Raw genomic sequence first — 22010 nt, forward strand, 5'->3', positions numbered from 1 at the left:
GTGAATACTAACCTAGAACTGTACCAGCCCATGTAACTGAAGCTAGAGTGCTGGAATTTGCCTTGAAAGTGAAATATTTTACATCTGTGTGAGTGTAACAGAGATTACACATTTATTACATTAAAAGAGAATTGCTGGCTATTACTCTAATTCAGGCAACAACATCCTGGAATTTTGTATATGTAAGTTTTCCAGCTTTTAGTTTCTGGAGAAAAAAAGGCCGTGCTGCTGCTCTTGTAAGACACCACACACTTTCAAAGAGCTACATCTGAGGAAGAAATTGATCAGACATATCTTCTCACAGTACGAGTACAAAGGAATAAATTATTTGAGCGGTGTCTATCTCCTCATATACAGTTGCCTATGATTAATTACTGCATGGCTTGCTAATGAGAATGTGTAAATGAATACAATTGCGTTAGTATGTTTACTTAAGACTGCTCAGACCTGAGAAAATAACAAATCCCTTATGTATAAATTATTATAATCCCACATCTACAGAAAGAGAAAAAAAAATCCATGCCAAGATCAAAGAATGAGGGCCCTATCTAATCATTGCCCCTGAAATGTGTCAAAAGATCAAAACACAACTTCCTTGCCCACTGGTACGGTGTGTCAAAAGTACAGCACTTTTTAGTCTTATCATCTTTAGTTTGAGAGGAATCTGTTTTACCTATTTACCCTTTTGCCTTCACCTGTTTCCCCTCTTATCTTTTGTTAGTCACAGTAACAGTTCAAAGGGTCCAGTAAGATAAGAGTAACACATAATAATGAACAATAAATAAATAAGTATATGAATTTTCTGTGCTTTATGTAACTGAGTACTGTATGATAAATAATGGGATCTAAACATGAGGTTTATGAGGCTGATTGTTATAAAACTATTAACAACATAATTCAATGTAGGCATTCCTTATGAAGTCAATCAGTGTGTAAATATGGCATGAAATCATAAATGCATCCACATGGACGTATATAATTCAAAAAAGCTTTATAAATCATGCTTAAAAAAAAAAAGCAAAGACTGCTACACATCTTACCACATACCCTCAAAAAATGGGCTTCCAAGGCAAAGTAAACATGTTTTTTTTTTCTCTTAATATTTCTCATGCACACAAACCCACGACACACACACACACACACACACACACACACACACTGGGAGCCATCTCTTCTCAGGCGCTGTGATTAGGCGCTCACATGGACCATGTTTGGTCTCTCTCATCACAGCAGCGTGTCACCTAAAAACGTTTCATGTACAGAGGAAATGCAGCAGCAGACAATAGCCATTTGTTTCTTGGATCTGATGGTGCCACATCCGGTACTCTGTTAACCTTCCTGTTGACCACAGAGACAGGCGTGGTAACACAGGCTTATATATTCGCCTTCAAATTTGCAGCAATGCATTGAATACACCTGAGAAAATGACAGTCCCCCTCCTCCTCTGTTAATTTGAATATTTGTGTATGTGACTATGTTCGTGTCTGTTTGTGTGTTTATCTACAGCGAGTGTAACCACATATTGTTCACAGTAATATTTTTGTCGAAACTGTACTCTATAATGCATATTGATTCTATTTCTATCGGGTAACACAACATGATTTGTGCAGAAAACTGCGGGTGATGCATTTGACAGCAGAAAGTCATTAGAGTGCAGCATTGGGCTGTACGGCTTTGATAATAATTGAGAACACTCTGGGCAGATTCCTCCTCTGTTGCCCTAAGTCACACATGAAAGGCATTAAAACAGCCATCAGCACGGTGGGAACAGGACTGTCTTCTTCTCCCCTCCAACTATTGACAAAAACAAAACTTGGAGACGACAGCTGCTGATTTGTAACTTAGCGACAGATCCCTTCAAGCAAATAAAGCAGTCATGCCAGTCTTTTTGCTAGAAAATTCTATTTGTTTCCCCGTGACAGAAATCAAATGAACAGCACACAAAACCTTAAAAGTTTACATGGCCACACATTTCTTTTTATGAGTAAGTGAAGAGCCATTTCTTTCAATTTATCTGATGTCTTTGTCCCACGTATTGGATTCCAGATATTCTGGAAATTAGCAGAGAGTGAGCTTTTCTTTAAACATCAGGAATGAAGATCTTTTTTTGCCCAAATTGGGTGATCATAAGCACATCCTGGGACTCTGAGCGAGGGTCTTTGCTGACGCTGCCGTTGTTGAGGCTGGACTAGGCTGAGCTGAGCAGCCAGGTTGACAAGGACCTGTGCTCAGCACTAGGAAAGCTCTCATCCAGAAACAAGAAGCCCAGGGGAACAAAGACAACAATATGCCAAAAAAAAAGAAAAAACACACTTGAAAACAACAAAACAACCCAAAAAAGCTTCGGAAGGAGTCAGTGGTGGGTGATTGCCAGCTGCACTCCAGATTACCAGGCTCTCTGAGAGTCTTCTAGCAATCGCTCAGAGCTGCATCATCTCCAGCTCCTTAATCAGTTCAGTTGAGGAGGGATGGATCCTGACATGCAAAAGGCTCAGCGCGATGGGAATGAACTCATAATCAGCAATCAGATATTCCACATTACTAGAAGGGATGGGGAGCTCATCTTAGATAGGTCAAGGACCTCTCCAAAGCCAGTTAACCCCTCTGCTCCAGCTGAGGCACATCCACACATTCATTGTCTAGGAGGCACCTTGCTCAGTTGGCTCCAAGGTATAGGATCATGAGGCCCACATTGTGCAACTGAGTGCATCTTTGTTCCTCTAGTAAATCAACTGTATAAATAGAGTTTAAATGTTAAATAGTAATATATGAGTTCATAAATGGGGTAGGATTTCATTAAAGCACCGTGTCCCTGAATAAGCCATGTGCTGTGCCTTTAAACAAAGTTCATTGCCTTGCATATTCTTCCTCCTTTCATCTTTGTAATTAGCACTGAAGCAGCATTTCTTTTATTTCAAATAAATGCATGTGCATAAAAATCAATCTTAAGCAGACTGCTCTGGCAAGGCTGTTTTGCTTTGTTATTTATGATGATAACAAAAATTCCTTTCATGCAGCTTAGTTGGGATGAAGGCTGCCTAATGCTGGTAACCTTGAGAGTAAGTTTTTCACTGGGGCTTGCACAGGCTCCTTTAGGGCATTTCACCATGCTCTGTTACACTGAGCTACAATGTGGCAACATGTAACCAGTGTTATACTCACAGTGAAGTTAAGATAGCTATTACTGAACAACTCTGTATTGCATAGAATATCATTTGTCGTTCTTGCAGAGCACCCCCTGGTGCTCAGGAGGATTCACACTCTTTGTTTGTTCATCAGTGCAGATGCTGGATCAGATGAGTGTAAATGATGCCATCCTACAAGTAGAACCCCTAATGGCCTCTGCTGGGACATGTAATCAAACGCCTCACACACTTCTCTCCCTTTTGTAATCAAGCTGCAGTGCACATGTTGTTACGACCTTTGTTAACGCTGCCTGCTCCCTCATCTCATCAAAATTCCATCCACCTCTCATTTTTCATCCTTTGTTCCCTGCCAGCGTCCCTACATGCCACAGTCATTCTCCATGGAGCAGACAGGAGTGTGACTTAGTATGCTTCGACCCCTGACCCTGCTCCGTTCCTGACTCCACACCATACTTCTGCTGAAACTTCACTGTTGCCTTTACTTTACGCTTTATGCTCCTTTTTGTATCATCGCTTTTACCACAATACTGACAACTTGAAACCTAGGAATTCATTTCAATCTAATTAATAGTTCTTTGTAAAGACAACATCATGTCTTGACAAGACCCATACCATAAGTGCTGAGTAAGCCACAGTAGTGACAGCTCTTTACACTTCTCAGCAGCTGTCACAGAGAGCTCCTTTCATGTCACCCCAGGTCACATTAACACTGGAGAAGCACTCCACTCTCATCTCACCTCTGCTGGACTGACACAGGAGGAAGATAAAGGTGATAAACCATGCAAACAATGTGCCTCTTCTTGCCTGCTGCCTGCATGCTTGCCTAGAGGGGAGATCTGATTACAGCTGGGAAGGGAGCAGCTTGGTGTTTCATGGAAAAGCAGGTCAACTGGAGAGTGCTGTCAGAGCTAGGAAGTCACCGGCCTGATGGAGGTGGAGGTGCAGCTATCCGACATGGCGGGGAGAGACAGAGGCTCGTCTCCAGACATTGCTTTACAGTAATGGCCTTTATTTACTCCGTCATTAGAAACAAAAAGGCACAAAGAAACGATGGAAGCGAGAGGACTGAATTGAAAACTCTAGGGACAGATGCATTAGTGTTGTCTGGAGTTCCTCCTCACCTTCTACCTCTTTCTGTTCCTCCCTGTCTCCCTCTGGCTTGCTCACAAGAGAGAGCTGCCCCACTGCCAACACCTAACTCCTTATGTGTTTTTCTGTCCTCAGTGTTTGAGTCAGACAAAACGCAAAATCAATAATGCTTTTTCTCCCCATTTCCTCTTTGATGCAACTTCAAAAGGCCAGTGGACAGCCCTCCAGAGGCCCACAGAGGAAAAAAGCCAATGGTACGAAACACGCACAGAATGAAAGTACTGGGGAAAAACTTCCCACTTCAATCCCTTAAATCACTGTTAACTTCTAAGCCCCAACTGGCAACGTCTATGAGGGCAAAGCAGGGCAGTTAAGACTACAGATGTAGTGTTTTTTTTTTTTTTTTTTTAATTCTATCCATATTTGATTCATTCTTATATTCTTTTTGTTTATTTGGTCGTTATGATTATTAATATATTACACACATTAAACCAAAATGAAGTTCTACATATCAGAAAGTAACAGTATAGTGAATAACTGCAAATAAACCAATGAAAGATACTGCCAAGGTTTTGAACGCTGACAGCAAATAAATCTCATCTCTACCGTCGGCACAGAATCTACAGCGATGGCTACTGCAACAAAACTACATCTTGTCTTTAACTCCATGGACTGTGATATATTATTATCTAACGTGCACTGACAGAGGGAGTATCCTATCAGTAACTAAATGCTGCATGACAGGGAGACACTTCAAAGGATCCATAAGTGACTCTTGAAATACCGAGCGAAAGTAAAGTTGGAAATCACCCTTAAGTTAGAGACATTTGGCCATGCCCAGTTAGGTGTTTTACATGACCAGAATGCAAAACAGAAAATCCAATCTCCAAGCGAGTTTTTTGAATCAAAGCATTATAGACCATTGTTTGACTGAGCATACGACAGGAGAGCTATTTAATTTTAATGGTGATTGGACTAAAAAATGACAGCTATAGAAAAAAAAAGCTCCATTAATTGTTTGGTAACTGCAAGGCCTGTGTTAGAGTCTCCTCTTCTCTTCTCTTTCTCTCCTGTACTCTCCTCTCCCCTCATCCCAGACTGCACGTCCCTATCCTCCCAACCTCTCTGGAGCCAAATCAAAAATCCATGCTCTCAATGGGCAGTCAATATCTCATTAACCAGTCCCTCCACACACAGTCAGGCAGCCAGGATGTACGTCTCAGTGTGCGCTGCAGAGACTGGCACACCTCACACACTTTAATAACCTGTGGGGACACCAGTCTACTTCCTCAGCCAGCCAAGAGACAAGAGAGAGGGCTAGAGCACACATTGGCATTATACACACCCTACTGTATTTCTCTCAGTGACTGCTGCTCGTCTTTTCTCTGCTCAGGAATTATCTTTTCAATCTGATTTATGAATGGCACCTCTACCTATACAAGTGGTTTACTTTGACAGCCTCCCTTAAAGGAGGTGAAATTAAATTCATCCATTTTTTTCATGAAAACAGATTTAAAATGTTGGGATTATTTAAAAAAAAAAAATAAGGGTTACACTTTTATATTAAAATTATTCATCTGGATACTGGATTATTTATTTATTTATTTGCTTGTGATAGCACTGAAATTTTAATCACAAAACAAGACCACTCAAAATGGACATACTTTAATGAAAGCATTTTTTTTTTTTTATATACACCTGAGCTTTTTTTTTTTTTTTTTTTTTCTGTCTTTGTAACCAAGGCTTTTATTTTAAGCCTTTGCAGGTGACTTGTGCTATATTTGCCTTCAACTTAATCTGTGGCCATTTCTCCTTTAGCTCTTGATGTCCTCGGTGCCTAACTGGATAATAGCCAATCTTGTTAACCTCTGCTTTAATGTGTGAGAGCCTGCAGCACTGGCTAGTCAAGAGCACTTCAATGGGCCACTGATAGAAAGAGACAAAGAGTAACAATTCTACAGCAAATATTTACAGCCTTGTTATCATAGCCTTGAAGCACCTTTCACAAAAAATTTGGCTTTACCTTCTCTACAGCCTCGGAACATTTTTTTACAGCCTATATCGTCTTTTACACTCTATTTCTTAACAGTACATTTACATGCAGCCCGCATGCACAGTGGTGCCTGACTGGGCCACGCTTTGGACAATTTCAGAAACTGCAGCCATGTAACCACCCGCACTAACACTCTTGATGAAAGGTTAATTATAATGTACTCTAGATGAGACGCATTTTTACCTTTTCTGTCTATTCGCACATCAAACAACATTCTTTAATTATGTAATTGGAATTTTCATCTTAATTGTGCTGAGTAGGCTGGCTAATTTGCATGGGGTAATGAGAGGGATGTTTCCATTACAGGTAATTAGGTACTTGAGAGGCAGTGGTGTGGCAGAGAGGCTGGATAGAGAGGAAGAGGCGGGTAGGGGGGTGGAGGGGAGAGGGGGTGGTGGGAGGAGTGGGGGGGGGCAGAGCGAGAGAAAGCCACCGAGAGACACAGAGGCATGTAACAATGTATCGTCATTGTATTATACAGTATGTAACAAAATATACTGTCACACAAAAAAGGCACAGTGCATCACAGAGATGACAAATGTATTTTGGCATCAGTTTTAGCCATAATGAGATGTATATATAAAAAAATCACATAAAAGTCACAAATGGGATAACAAGGGCTTGCCAAAGCAGTACGTCACTGTGTTCTTTTTATCCATTTAACTAATCATTTAAAAGACGAAATCAGTACTGGCGCCTAAAACAATTTTCTACTGTTATTTACTACTGTTTTATATATATTTTAAATTTCTTTTGGATATCATGACACTACTGGACCACAATATCTTCTATTAAACTGCACTAAAACCACCAATAAAAGAGAAAGTCAGAGAGAAAAAAATTGAGAAAAAGACAAGCAAGTTACTTGAGAAGTAAATTGCCTTTGATACAATATAAGCCGCTCTGAACACAAGTAAATTAATAGAAATAAATGCTAATATGGCTTGACTATTTTTTTTTTTTTTGTCTACCTGTATTAACAGCTTACAGCCTTTCAAAAACTATTCACAGTTATATCATATTCTGAATCTTACTAAGTTGTGGCAATAAAAAAACAGGAATTCAGACATTGATAAGTCCACTGCATATACCCAGCAAGACATATGATTCTTGCATTTCATAAAGAATAAAACGATCTTCTCAATAAACTGCATATAAAGGACATGAGGTCAAAGGCTATCATTCAGAGCTGTCTCTCTGAAAATAAGCTACAGGACTGCACTCCTCTTCAATTTAACACAAGTGACACATTTCACAAATAACTGTGAACTGACTAGTCTCACGTCATGAATGAATTCTCACACATCGTGATCAATAGAATAAAAAATTCTCTCAACTGCATATACAGAGTTATATTTTATCAGAGTTATATTTTATCTACTCTCTCAGAACCCGTCAGTCTCATGCTAGGGACACTCAGCAATACCACCATGGCGTAATTAAACATGTGAAAGTATAAAATAAAATGGGAAAGAGAGTTTTTTAATATTACTATGGTCACTATAAATATTACTAATTATATATTCGAATATGAATCTTACTAATACGTTACATATTCCATGAAAATTAATTATTTTCATATATTATCTATTCATGCATGTGTTTTTCTCGACAGTAATGCAGGATTTGGCACATAGTCCACTGCTGTTTTTGCACAACAGTGAATATTTAAAAAAAAAATGTTGTGGGACAGATGGAAAGGTAAAGAAGCAGCATGTATCAAATAAAAAAAATTCCATTACCGATATCGCTCATTTAACACAAAATGACAGCTGTCTGTGCTTCGCTGTGCTTATTGTATGTGAAAGCATCATGTGTGGTTATGAGCACATATGTTTGGTTAAGCCTGTTCATGTTTTTGTACATGGATGAATGAGAGTGTATTTATGTGTGTGAAAAGGCATGATTTTGTATGTGTGTGTGGGTGCATGTCTGTGTGTGTGTGTGCAAGCATGCATGAGATAAGTGTGTGTGTGTGTGTGTATGTGTGTATACTGTATGTTTGACTGCGCTTTCAGTATCTGTCTGCGAGCATGTGTGTGTGTGCGCATGTGTGCCTGTATGATGGAGGGGGTGGAAGAGCTGGGATTAAGCATGCTAGATCAACATCACAGCGACTGGGAGGACCCAGTCCTGCTCTCATGGCCACACATGTAAACCCGACTACCCAAAAAATAGGTCAGTGGAACACAACACACACACACACACACACACACACGCAGATATATACACATATGCACCAGTATCAACTCAAAGGATCACAGGCTGCCAGTCGCGCCAGCGCCTCGTCGCCCGTCTGCGACCCACGTTCAGCACTGCCACGCACATCTTCCCTCGGAACAGACACGTCCTCTGGACTGGAACAACAGGATTAAGAACGGAGGAGAGAGGAACAGCGACAGGAACCCCCCCCACACACACCCGGCCCCCCTGTGCCCCCACCCCCACCCCCAATCCCCCATCCCTGCATGTTGCCTTGCATCTATGCCAAAAAAACTTCTGCTCTGCAGCTCAAGAGCTACAGGACGATGATTCTTGTCAGAGGCATATCAGGGCAACGATCACACTGGCTGTGGTTTCTTTAGTACCCCACGTAACTCCAGCACTGAGAAAGCCCACACTAAGAAGACTAAAATCACTATTCAACTCCAACAGCCAACACACCATTACAGATCTTCTATAAGTTTAGCATTTCTAGCTCAATTTCTCACTCTGAATTAAGAAAAAAAGAAAATCTGCTCATGCATGAAGAGATATTAACACAGCTTAATTCACTTGCACACATTCAGAGGCACCGTGGTACTGTATGACTCTCTCTCTCTCGCCTTCTCTCTCTCTCTTTCTCTCTCTCACTCTCTCTCTCCCCCTGTCACACTCACGCCTTGCAACTGAAATGTTAAGAGTTGGCAGGCTATGAATAGAGGAGCCGCACTTCCCTACTTGTTACTCTGGGTGCAGGATCAGCATGCATTTTGCTCTTACCTTTCATAGCTGAAATCACAAAATACATCATTAAGCTCCGAGTCCATAAGAGAACACTATCACCAGCGCAAAGCCTTCCACTGCTGTCTCAGCAGCAGCTGGCCAGCACAGCTCTGTCTCACAGCCTCCGAGCATGACCACACCAGAATCCATGTGACTGTGACATCAGTGTTCATGTCTGACTGCACCCCGCCCACCAGCCTTTGATTGGCACAGCATGCAGCCAGTAGGGGCGCTGAGAGCTCAGGCAGGGAAGCTGGCCCTTTTCCCACTGATTGCAGTCAGAGCCTTGTCTGCTGGCTTGCTAGACACAGCACACTCTCACTATCTTCTATTGCTTATCTTCTAGTGCAAGGATAAAGTCAGAACCTGTCCTAGTAGACATCACTTTTTCATGCCCTGTTCTGCCTCTTGCCCCTCTCTTGGTTTTGTGCTTTTTTAAATGACGCAATGTCAAGGATAAGGCAAAAAGTCACATAGGGGATAAAATGCAAGCTGGCGAAGCAGGGGGCATAAAAAATATGAGATACAGAGAGAGCAAAAGAAAGAGATGGAATGAAAGAGAAGATCGGAGAGGATGGATAAAAGGATATGTAATTTTTCTGCAGCTGAATAATCGAGGCATTTCCCTCTCCTTTCCTCTCCTCCTCTCTGTCTGTAGATATGAGTGATCCGTGTGAGGCCAGATGTCAGCGAGCAGCGGTGGGCCCTCCACAGAGCTCAGATGAGTGGAGCTTCACCCTCTGCCTCTGACCCCTCAGAGGACCCACATGCCCCTCTCTCTTACACTCCAACTGCTCTCACACACTTCTTTGACAGGTGAGGAAGGGGAGATAGTGACGGAAGGGTTTGGATGATCCCCTCCACCCCACGGCGACCGGAGGATGAGTTTCTTCCTATCATTTCTTCCCCATCCCTCCTGTGCCTCTCTCTCTCTCTCGACTCCTGCTTTCCATTTCAGTCTCTACCTCTCTCTGGCTTGTTCTCTCTCTCTCTCTCTCTCTCTCTCTCTCTCTCTCTCTCTCTCTCCCTCTCTGTGTCTCTCTCTCTCTGTGTCTCTCTCTCTCTCTCTCTCCTCCCCCTCTCCTCGCTCATCCTCTCTCATATGATAATCTGTTCTGACTCCTAACCAGCTGGCTCTCTCTGATACAATATTCTGGTTTTAGTGCAATCCAGCCCTGGCCAATAACCACGTTGCATTTGGAATTTCCATAAGTAAGCTGGTACTCAAATCATCTCGTCTCAAGACAAATAACAAACATTTCATTGCCTCAGTTTCTGACATAGCAGTGTTTGAAATCTCAATTTCACTGTCAAAAACTAATAATGGCATCATCAACTGTTCAGATTAGGTGATTTGTGCAGACAGTTGACATCTTGTATAGCTGTTTGACAATAACCACTGCAACACTGTATTTCTGCGGTGAAATTATTATAATGCTTCCACGATGCAGGCATTTCATTATAGCAACAAAACAGTGGCAAACAGTTTTCCATTTGTTTATTCCTGTTATACACTACATCTACATTCATTCAATGTCCCCTATTGCATCAGAGCTATTTTGTTCATTGAATAAAAGTACTTATAGTCACATATTAGGTGGAAATGAGGGCCCTACTGCTGGCACCATAAATCTTCCAATGACAATGTTTCATTAGGACCTCTATGATCCATTAGGGGCACTAAACACATTAACTCATGTTGTGTCAACACTGGTCTCTCATTGCACACCGTCTAATGAACAAAATATCATTCAGCAGCTGATAGCATCAAATGAAGCGTGCCTGGGATTCAAATGAGGGGAAGACAGACCCTGGGAAACAGTTACAAACAATGTGATGTCAGTGACTGCATGGCTGTTGTTTTTTTCTATGTTGGCGTCTCACCACAAGATCTTCAAAGTTCACCAGATGAGTCAGGACGCAGGCCCACGCGGGGACATGTTTAACTGCCACTATCTGTGGTCGGCCCTGCGAAACTGACTGCAGTATCAATCAGTCTAGAACCAACCATGGCTCAGTGCATTGTGGCTGAGCTCTTGTTTATAAAACTGCATGGCTTAGCCTCTGGGGTGCCCCCGACCTGGCTATGCAGATGTGTATAAACACACACGCAAACACACAGACACACAACTGTGATAATAGCAGGGTTTTAGATTGCTGGTTGGTTATCTGAGTGCATCTGAGAGGAGGGAAAGATCTTCAGCACTATCTAAGTGTGAGGAGGGAGTGGGAAGAGTGCATGGTTTGAGTTTGTCTCTGCACAATCTACATGGTGAATATCAGAGAGTTATTTTTTCCTAAAGTTAAAAGGATTGTGAAACCACTCACTGGCCACTTCAATCAATAAAAAAAACCCGAGAAATGTCACACTAAAATATGTGGGCAGGTGGCACACACAAAAAATCTGCTAGAATGAGATTTCTGTATCCCAGTAGAGAAGCATTTTACAAAGCTTTTCAAAGAGCTATCAACTTTGAATCGTGTTTTGGAGAGCCGGTCCTATTCTTAGACCTCACAGGGTTTCACTGTCTACTGGCCTGCCTTTTCTACTCCTCCAGTTTATCGGTATGATGCAGCATGGTGCAGGGTACATTTTTTGACAGCAAACACCACTAACACTCAGTTAAGGCAGGCTGTGTACACCAATATTCACATTGTTGTCCCCTTTTAGTTGCACAACACGCATACAGCTGTCTACATGATCATGTTTGAAAGCCCAGGCCTCCCTAAGGAAAGATGTTCATTTGATGGCACTCTGCCTTCACTGCTCCACATTACCTGTGACAGTACGCCAATATACTGGTGATACTTAATTCATTAGAGCATTGATTAAGCCACAAAGCCACTGACGGTCAAATGTCTGTGAGTGTGAGTGCAGTGATGGATAATCAATACCATCATTTAAGTCAATCATTCTTCACCGCAATGAGTATGGAACGTAAATCCTGATAGTAAACGCATCATGATTCCAAAATGAAAGAGCTGTTTTGGACTTTCTCGCTACAGTTTAGAGCGTATATATAGAAACCGGGCTGAACCAGGCCCACCACACCGAATTTCTGCATTAAAACCAGCCCGGTCAAAGCGTCTCACCATTCTCTCGGATTAATTCAAGCAAACGTATTTACTGTAAACAAGCGCTGAGGAATGGAATTCAATTGAGATGAGGTGCAGAGCGTTCACTGGTGCCCCCGAAGGAGAGCAAGGACCAGAGCTGATAATGGCCTCATTAGCAGTCTGTCAGTAGCCATTCCATGCACGGACTCACCACGCGGCTGATGCACATTAACTCTTACTGATCTGGACCAGACTCCCAACACCACAGAGATTCAGTGTCATGTTGCGCTCAGTGGCCTTTGACCCCCGGTGCATAATAGTGACGGACTTCCTGACTATGAGTGCCCATTATGAGACATTTCAGAGTCCTGAGAGCCACAGGAGAGGGCTACACTCCACTGCAGAGCCACCTGCACATTCGAAGCTGCACCACCAGCCCGAAGCAGCGGTAGAATTAACAAGGTCCAACAGGCACTCCATGAAAACAATACAGATCAATTTAATATAGATGCCAAGGAGTGGAGGGCATAATATTAGAACTATAACAGCACTGGCCCACACCAGACAATCATAAACCAATTTAGGGCCATTCCAGGCAATTTCCTGAGGGCTTCCACTTGTGGGGAAGACTTCAATAAATCACACAGACAACAAAGGGAATATCTATTTCAGTGAAAATAGAGGACACTATTGGGTTACATCAAGAGGACCGGGGACTGCAGCGTTTACAGACAAGTTTAAATAAGAGCAGAGAGAGTTTAGAAACATACGTGTCGCTGACGTGCCCGAATTTCATGGTATAATGTGTAGCTACAGGAAATGCTGTTAACTCATTATGGGTAATGGATTTTGCACGGAGCACCACGGTGTGGCAAAGCGTCTCTTGTCTAGCAAAGCAGCTGTAGGTAAGTCTAACCACTACGCTCACTACACTCACACACACTGATCGGTGGCGCTTCTCTTTTGCCTTTGCCCTTTTCAGCACTTCTTAGAGACACACACACACAGACAAACACACAGTACACACAAACTAGATGGACACAAGTAAATATAGACACGGGCGAGTGCATCTGCATACACACTGACACACTATTTCTCACACACATACACACGCACAATATTTATAGAACATCAAGGCTGAGAGGAGAAGATATAAAAGACAATAAATCCTACATAGGTGAAGTGTACACCTGTCAACTGTCGTGTAATCACACAGTCAACAACACAATAGCACAGTAAATGTTTGACAAGGCTATAGCCTCTTAGTGTTTTACTGTCACCGTTTATTTATAGAGCTAAATCTCAATCTATTTTTTATGTTTACAACACAAATTTAATCTTTGATTGAACGATTTAAAAAAAAAAAAAAACGTCTGGTGTTTCCAAATCAACTGAATCAAACCAATTAATTATGTTTAGAATATTAAAAAAAAAAAAAAAAAAACATTGTGTCGCTATGGCAGCATAGCCGATTTGTCCTCCATGGATTGACCAAGACTCAGATTGTTTCAGGCACACTTGCATGTCTGCTCCAAATTAATTGGCCCCTTCCAGGTATGAGTGAGATGGTGACAACAGGCAGTAAACAATATGATAAGCACTGAACTACTTAAATTGAAAACATCAAACGCCCCCAGCTGCTTTTTGGTTGCTATTTTGTACAGTAATGGCTAGTTGTTGTTGTTGTTGTTGTTATTTCTCTGTTAGATTTAAAATTAGTGTCAGGCTCATTCCTCTAGTCTTTGGGTACATTACATTTTGTCACAGCAGCTCCAAAAGTGTTTACAATCTGCACTCTGGCTGTTCATTTTGATTGATACAACCTAATCAAAATAGGACTCTCATATGTCTTATAATACTGTAAGAGATGTAGACACAAAAGTACATGTTTTTTCATTCACACAGAAGTAATTTTATTCGACAAGAGCTGCCAATTAATTGATGGGAAAAATAGTGATTTTTTTGGTTTATCGCAGGAAAAAGGCAGCGTTAAGGATAGTTCATCAGCACCGGTAGAGTGCTGCCATATATCTAGTGAAATAATTTTTCAGTAGATCAATAGAAATCAGATTTAACAATGAATTGCGCTGCATCTCTTTTGTGCGAGGCTGCCCTTGGGGACAGAAAGGAAAGGGATAGGAGGATAGAGAGAAAAGGAGCGAAAGGGAGAGAGGAGGGGAGATTATCGCAGGCATGGCAGCCTGTGTGAGAGGCTTAGCCTGGCTAGGCAGGGAGGTGGAACCCTGTGAATTCTAATGAACTGGCAAGACTCTTCCAAAACCAGCTCCATCTCCGTGGCATGAGGACGACAGGAGGGAAGGAGGAGGTGATTAGGAAGGCACAGCCCCTCTACGGCAAACCAAACAGAGCAGGTCATTTTCCCTGTGATAATTATGGCTATAACCAGGCATGAGGGATTGGTAATGGACCTGCTTATTCTTCATGCCCTGCAAAGGCAGCCACTGAGCCTGTCAAGGGGAAAAGCATGATGATGTGTTTTTTTTTTTCCTTTGGTGGGGTGACTCTAGTAAGAGTTGGAATGGCTGTTGAAAAGGGCAGCAGGGGAACTTGGCCTTTGAGGGAGAAGTTAACGAATGAACTTCATTATTGAGGAGCATACCAGGGAGACCCCCCGGAGTGTGTGATGTATTACCTAGCGTCAAACTTACACACTCCCCCAACATCACCAATATAGCCCAACATCAACTCTGGGGGGAGGCAGGCGTGTAAACTAAAATAGTTAACCTTCTGGCTTAAGGCTAGAAAGAAAGAAGAAAACAGAGTAATAAACAGTGCTATCCAATGATTTAGACGTGAAAGTTGTTTTCTGTAAAATTATATTTTAAAAGCTTTAAATTCACTCCGTACACACTCTCCATTTACTCTGAACGATCTCATGAAACGCTAAAGTGAATAATGAGGCAGTGCCTTTTCTTGTGACTGCTCGGTGTAGAAACCCTCAAACGCAAACGGTTTTAGCTTAAACTAACACATATTTAATGTTCTCTCTGTGACTTCAGGTAATGTAGTTGGCCCGGCGAGGCCGTCTAGAACAACGCAACGTAGATTACACTCATTTATTAAAAAGGAGCGCCACTCAAGCATGAAAGTAACTTTTCCTAAGTTCTCAGAGCTTTATAAAAACAAGTGACCCACCAGAGGGACTTGTATTTTCCTCAAGATTGAGGTAGATCTTCAGGCTATGCCCGATGTGCACCACTTAGCCTTCTCCCTTCCCCCCTTCCACTGGACTTTCTCTGTGGTGGACGGGATGGAGGAGCTCTTTTAGTGAGCGCACTCTCAACACTTTTACTCTTGACTTATGAGGATGCCATGGGTGCAGGGGAGTGATTCATCACTGGGTGTGCTCCTCTTGCACCCTCACACATTAGTAATGTGGTCCGCTGAGGAGGAGTCCTGTCATCAGTCTGTACCTGGACCCTCTGAACAAGGTAGGTCAACAGGAGGCAGCAGCGGCTGGCCCACTTTTAGTCTTTCACAGCACCTTTAAGTTTCCTCCGGCTCTGCCACAGCTGAGGCTGACGGACACACTAAGACCAGCCTGGTCAAGGGGATACACTGCCTCGCGCTGTAAGTGGTGTACACAGTTTATCTGTTGACTCAGTGAAGCTTGTCCTCCCACTGCCCAAATAGAGCGGACCGCATGAAACTTGGTGAGAGGTTAAAGCGAGAGGGAGAGAAAATCTTCATTTAAAGTCTTCCAGAGTGTAAATACAAAGACAAGAAATGATTCAGAGTTTGGATAAGAAGTTCCCAGACATTTCCATCTGAAACAGCCTGAGGGAATTTCATCACAAGACTCCCTAGTCTTCTGTAATACAGGCGCAACAAAATAAGTAACAAACACATGATCGTCTGTTCTTTCATGAAATATAGAGCCACTTTAAGTCAGCATAAGCCTTTGACCTTAACACTGCAGGTAATGCACACTTAAATACCTACCTCAGTATTCATGTTTGTCATTTTACTTGTGAAGATTAGGTGTAAAAAGGCTATTTGAAACCAAAACACAGGATTAAGGGATAATGCTGCTCTGTGTCTTGTGAGTCGACCTTGATTCTGTAATCCAGCACAATACTGGAGAACAGCATATTTCTCTCTCTTCTACATTCAATACTCTCACTGTAGAACAGCTCACTCTGATGTAATGGCAAGGGCATAATGGTACCATGCTGAAAGAGAAAGTAATCTGAATTAAGGGGAACTTCATTGTAATATCTATGTAATAGAATTGGAAATACTATTACGAGATTTGCACAAAGCAAAATGTAATTGATAGTGCCATCGTATGCGCTTAAATATAAAATAGGGCTACATGAAAGTATGTGACGCCAGGTAATGTTGTTATAAGCTGGAGAGGAGAGGAAACAAAAACAAACAGACAAAAAAAAAACAAAAAAAAAAACATAAGTGAATTGATTTGAATTACACAGACCTGTGCTTTAATGACCATGGTGAGAAATGAACTTGATCTTTAAAGTGAACCAACCCGCAGTCAGCCACAGCATTATTAAGGACTGTGCCACTTAATCAGAGAGGACACCAATTTAGCAAGGAGCTAAGTATGCAGGAGGGACCCTCTGTGGCACCAAACATATTATAGAGCATTGTGTCACCTGACACACCAGCAGGTAGTGCATACATCCTCCCTTGCTCTCCTCTTTTCTCCCAATCTGCCTTATTTTCCTGACTCCATATCTCCCTGCCTGTTTTTTTATTCACTCTGCTGCAGACACAGTAGAATGAAAACCTGCCTTTGATGTCTGGGATCCTATAATGCTGAGCAGTAGAAATCCGCATGCCTGTTATCTGTAGAATCTTAATGATAAGGGCTAACTTCACAATGGGTTAACCACATTCCTCTGTTCTCACTCTGCACACCCACAGAAACACAAATTAATAGCAACAGGGAAAAAAAACAGCATTTCTCTAATAAAGCGTATTCAACAAAATGTGCACAATGCGATCAGCACAAATGTCAATGTATAATATCACGAAAGCTTTTGTGAGCACTTCTGCTTTCTTCTCGGTAGATGTAACTTTTTTTTTTCCTACTTCAGCATCTGAACAGGAGGATGCCGCTTGTAGGTATAATATCAGCCTCACTTTAAATGTATCTAAATCAATTTCAATAAACACTGGATGTTCCGTACGCAATCTTGTTCGTTGTGTTTTGATATATAATTTCTTCTGGATAGCCCTGTGATGATATTACTCAACCTGGAACGCTGCTTAAGAAATACTCCGAAAAAAAAAAAAAAATGCCATTACATCTTACTAATTGCATGGTTTATTCACAACATTCAATCTGAATAATTCAGGAATTAAATTATATATGTTAATTATACACCCCATTACTCACACATGATAATACATCTGCATTTTCATAGCCATTACAATTTAAAAAGCCAAGAATGGAATATTTCTGACAACAGGATGGAAGATTTTTTTTCCATGTTATCGAAGAAGAAAACAAAAGCTTTTAATTTTTCCGAGTGAAGACACCTGATACTGCACATGCCGGTCAGGGAGAGAGGCTCTGTGCACAAAACGACTGCTTGTGTGTGTACGGCTGCGACACAAGAACTTGACGATGGCGCAAGGACATTTAATTATGGCCCCCATCTTAAAGCTTTCCCGTCAGCATCAGTCAGGATCATATCTGGAGGAGCTCCATGACCTCCGCTTCTGTCGCCCTCCATGAATCAAACCTTTCATTACATGCTGACACTCTTGTCCTGTGCTGAGCGTGTGTGCACCATGGGAAAGTGATGAGGCACAGGAAACCTGATGAGTGACGGATAACCTGCGCTTGTGCAAGGCTGGCCGACTGTGTGCCACGGCAAGTGTGTGGCTGTGTGGCTGGCCCTGCCCTCCCAGCCATGCCAACTGCCTGCCCTGGCACAGCCTCAGCCATCTCAGCGCAGCCCTCACTCGCCGGCCCCGCTCACCTGAGGCGGCAGGCAGCCGGCAGAAGAGAAATCGCCTACAGCAGATGGGGCCACTTACTTAGGCTGGCCCATCCAAGCATTGTGTCCTTGTCACATGTCACTTACTCTTGTTTTCTGGTCTGACAACACTTCAAGACAGGGGCTTTCAGTTTTGGGTGAGACACAAAGGGACAGGGTGAGGAAAAGCTGACGAGGCCTCTCTACGCCGCAGCTCAAATTCTCTGAAAGAGCCGGCACCAAGAGAAGAACCAGATTAAGAGCCCACAAAAGCAGCCCCCGCGCCCCCACCCCAACCACCCACCCATCCCCACAAAGAGCTGCCGCACACCCCTACGGCTCCCCTCACCACTCTCCTCCTTTTAAAACACACTGGGCCCCCAGGAGGCGATAAAAAAGAAGCCTCCCTACCCTGAGAAACTTATGCAAAGAAAGTGCATGTACAAAGGCCATTTGCAATTTTACAAAATGGCAGACATAATGCTTTTACTGAAAAATGAAGGCCTGCCATATTGTGTGGGAGAGGAAAAAAAGTATGGCAGGAGAGGAAAAATGGAGAAAAATCATGCTGGCCTGGTTTACGACAAATAGATAGCTCTATTGATTTCCCTTTTACAGTGACTGTCCATCCCTCACTGTTGTGATTACACTGACCTATTTCAGAAAAAAAATAGCTGTCTATTATGGATTAAACCAAAATGTCCAAAAAGAAAATACTCTTTTTTGTGGAACAAACAAAATAGAGTAAGATGAAACATAACCTATAGTACAGAGAGAGAGAGGGGGGAAAAAAAAGATTGTGTCAATTTAAGTGTTCAATGCTGCTCTGGGAGAAGAGGAAACGAGTTCCAGTACCACGCTGAGAATCAAATAACTTTACCAGAGAACAAGTGGCTGCATTTACTGGGCCCCCGTATTGTTGATTTCAATTGTTAAAATAAAAAACAAAAAAACAAAAACAACAAAAACAACAAAAAAACAACAAAACAAAAAGGACCAAAAAAAAAAACAAAAACCCAGCAACATTAAAGTGGTGATTGCTAAACTATGCTAAACACAAACGTTATAAATTCTGAATACCTCTGAACGGCAGCAACGTATTTGTTAATAATCCGCTGTATTGTTTATATACGGTAAAACACCACAGCACCATTCAGCGTTGTATGCCTTGCGCTGACGATTCCTCTGCGTCTGTGTGTATTGCTGTGTGTGCTCGTCCCGTTCCAGTGTGTCTGCGCTGCGCGTCTCACTAGACTATCTCTCTCCATGTAGCTCAGGGGACTCTGGCTGGCTGATCTTCATTATCAGCCCTAGCTTAACAATGTACTGGATGCACTTCCCACATGAGTGCAACTAACAAATCCCTACAGAGCTGAATCAAGGCAACAATGTGATGAAACACCTTCAAACAACCACTGAGCATGGAACACTGAGCTATGCAGAGACAACTCACACTGCCCCGGGCGATTCCACAGGAGTACGCCTGTTGCCAAGCAAAATTAGACAGCAACTGGGACATATTATTCTCCTAAATTGGCACTGTACAGCACTATTAAGGACCATAAATCTCATGTTTGATTAACTGAAAATACCTCAACTCACAGAGCCAATACATTAGCATTCTACGACTGAGAAAGTCAAGTGGGAGCTGCTATGCCATAATAAGAGGTAAAGCAGATGCTTTACAAGGGTAAGACCCATCAGCTTGCCATGCTGAACACAGAGAGCATTATTGGGATTAATAATGTTGTTTGCATATTTTTCAAACATACACCCGACTATTTTGTTGGGTGTAGCGTAAAGAGAGAGGCATTCAAAGGCGCGATAGTCGCATTGTGCACGGCATCCGCAATACTATGGCTCTATAATTCTAAGAAAGTCGGGTTTCATAATGAGTGGTGTAATTGTGCGCTGTTTTTTGAAGGGAGCGCAGTGGCATCTTAATCATCTAGCTCACTTAAAAGCAGATTGGATGTACTGTGTGAAAGTAGATCTCTGAGGAGAGGAACTCAATACATGGAGCTGGCAAATAAATGAGGATGCAGGGGCAAAGCCATGCTTCTCAATCAGTGTAAGCCGTCTGTCACCGCGATGGAGATAAATACAGTGTGGAAAACACTGGGACTTTGTACAGCGTGTCTGCAAGACTCATTTACCAGAGTCACATTTGTGCTACTGCCTCCCGCTGGCCATTCGATACCCAGACACACTACATACACATCCTGCTACCAACTTCTGACCTCTTCAAAATATACTGTCTACTTCAATGGTGTCAGCTGATCCAGATTTGTGTGTTATCACTTCCAAAATCCAAGAGTGTGTAAAATCAACATTATTATTGTGGCTATCCAGCTCTTCATCTCTTTTTGCGTATCATGGTCTGAACTGTCTGCAGACATCACTGCATTGTACATCTACAGCTGCACGAGAGCAAGAGAGAGAGAGGATTAGGCCTATGTAATCAGAAGATCTGCTCTGTTCGAAGAAGAGCATCCTGCTTAGACAACCTGTATGTGCGCCCTCTGTGCGCTAGCTAGCTCTCTGCTATCCGAGCTGTGAGACAGAGCCCCAGACTGCTGATGGTAGATTAGAGGTGAGACGTCTAATCTCAGTGTAATCAGCTGGTGCATCTGATCCTCCGCTCCACGCCATCTCCCTCAACAGGTCCAAACAGAAACTCATCTCACAGTAACACCGCCCGGCCGGGCAAGGAGGAGGAGGAGGAGGAGGAGGAGGTGATGGTTTGTATTTGGTGTCCACGCTGAAGCAAAATAAACTAACAGCACCATGCAAAGGCAGCTCCTTTTTTTTTCCATTTGTGCTGACACCACTAACACCAAAATAATAATTTTTGGAGGCATCTTGGCAATCACTGCAAAAAAAGAAAGAAAGAAAAACAAAATCTCCATCTCAACAAGTCATTTAGCCTCATATTCAGTCTTACAATATTGTTTTTCAGAGAACAAGTGAAAAAAAAAATATGCCAGTGGGATGAGATAATCCCGCTTGCTTCCAAATGCTAATCAACTTGTGTCCAGAATTTTATTGGATCAAGTGTCATTTTCGCGATACTAGTGAGCTGATCTGCCTTATTCTGCCTTGTTTCAACATATTTCTGCTTGTTTCCCACAAAAAATCCTGAAACAAGTGTAACTGCAAGTGGTATTGTCTTATCCCACCAGCAAATTCCTTTTCTTGTTTTAATAAAAACAAGATTTTAACACTGAAAATGAACCTAAATAACTTATTAACACTGCAACTTTTTTTCAGTGATCATCATAAATTCTTCAGATACATTTTCAAGTAGCATCATTTTTTTTTTTTTTTTTTTGAGTCATAAAAAATATTTATATAAAAGTTTAAGTTTTTTCACTCATGAGGGTTGAAATTTAGCAACAGCGGTCTGCAAATGAGGAACGCTTCCTTTTTTATGAAGTAAGACTACATACAACATAAGACTATAAAACTGTCAAGAAAACATAAAGGGAAACCACACTTGACTTTTTGCTGAGAATTACAGCTTTGCGGTAAGAGAGGGTGCTGAAAAGAGAGAGTGAGAGAGACAGAGCGAGACAGAGAGGAGATAGGTTGTGGCCACAGACAGTAAATCTGTCTAAGTGAGTCCATATAATAGCCTGAATGGGGAGAGGACATCACATTCATCGGCACAATGATATAAGTATCCGTTTTCATCTAGAATACTTCACCTCC

General features: G+C 42.1%; 1 protein-coding gene across 2 annotated transcripts in view; it reads right to left on the reverse strand.

Annotated features, from left to right (window-relative positions):
- The window catches only part of roraa (RAR-related orphan receptor A, paralog a), a 177637-nt gene that overhangs the window by 37877 nt on the left and 117750 nt on the right, over nt 1–22010 (reverse strand). Inside the window, exon 1 of one of the 2 annotated variants that reach the window (XM_030053265.1) lies at nt 9271–9375. The exons of the other annotated variant lie outside the window; for it this stretch is intronic. Within the exon in view, the coding sequence (XP_029909125.1) occupies nt 9271–9301 (31 nt within the window). The 5' untranslated portion in view covers nt 9302–9375. Of the gene's footprint in view, nt 1–9270; nt 9376–22010 lie in introns of those variants that run through there. 2 annotated transcript variants of the gene reach the window in all.

This window comes from Myripristis murdjan, chromosome 6 (assembly GCF_902150065.1).
Source record: "Myripristis murdjan chromosome 6, fMyrMur1.1, whole genome shotgun sequence".
Lineage (NCBI taxonomy): Eukaryota > Metazoa > Chordata > Actinopteri > Holocentriformes > Holocentridae > Myripristis > Myripristis murdjan.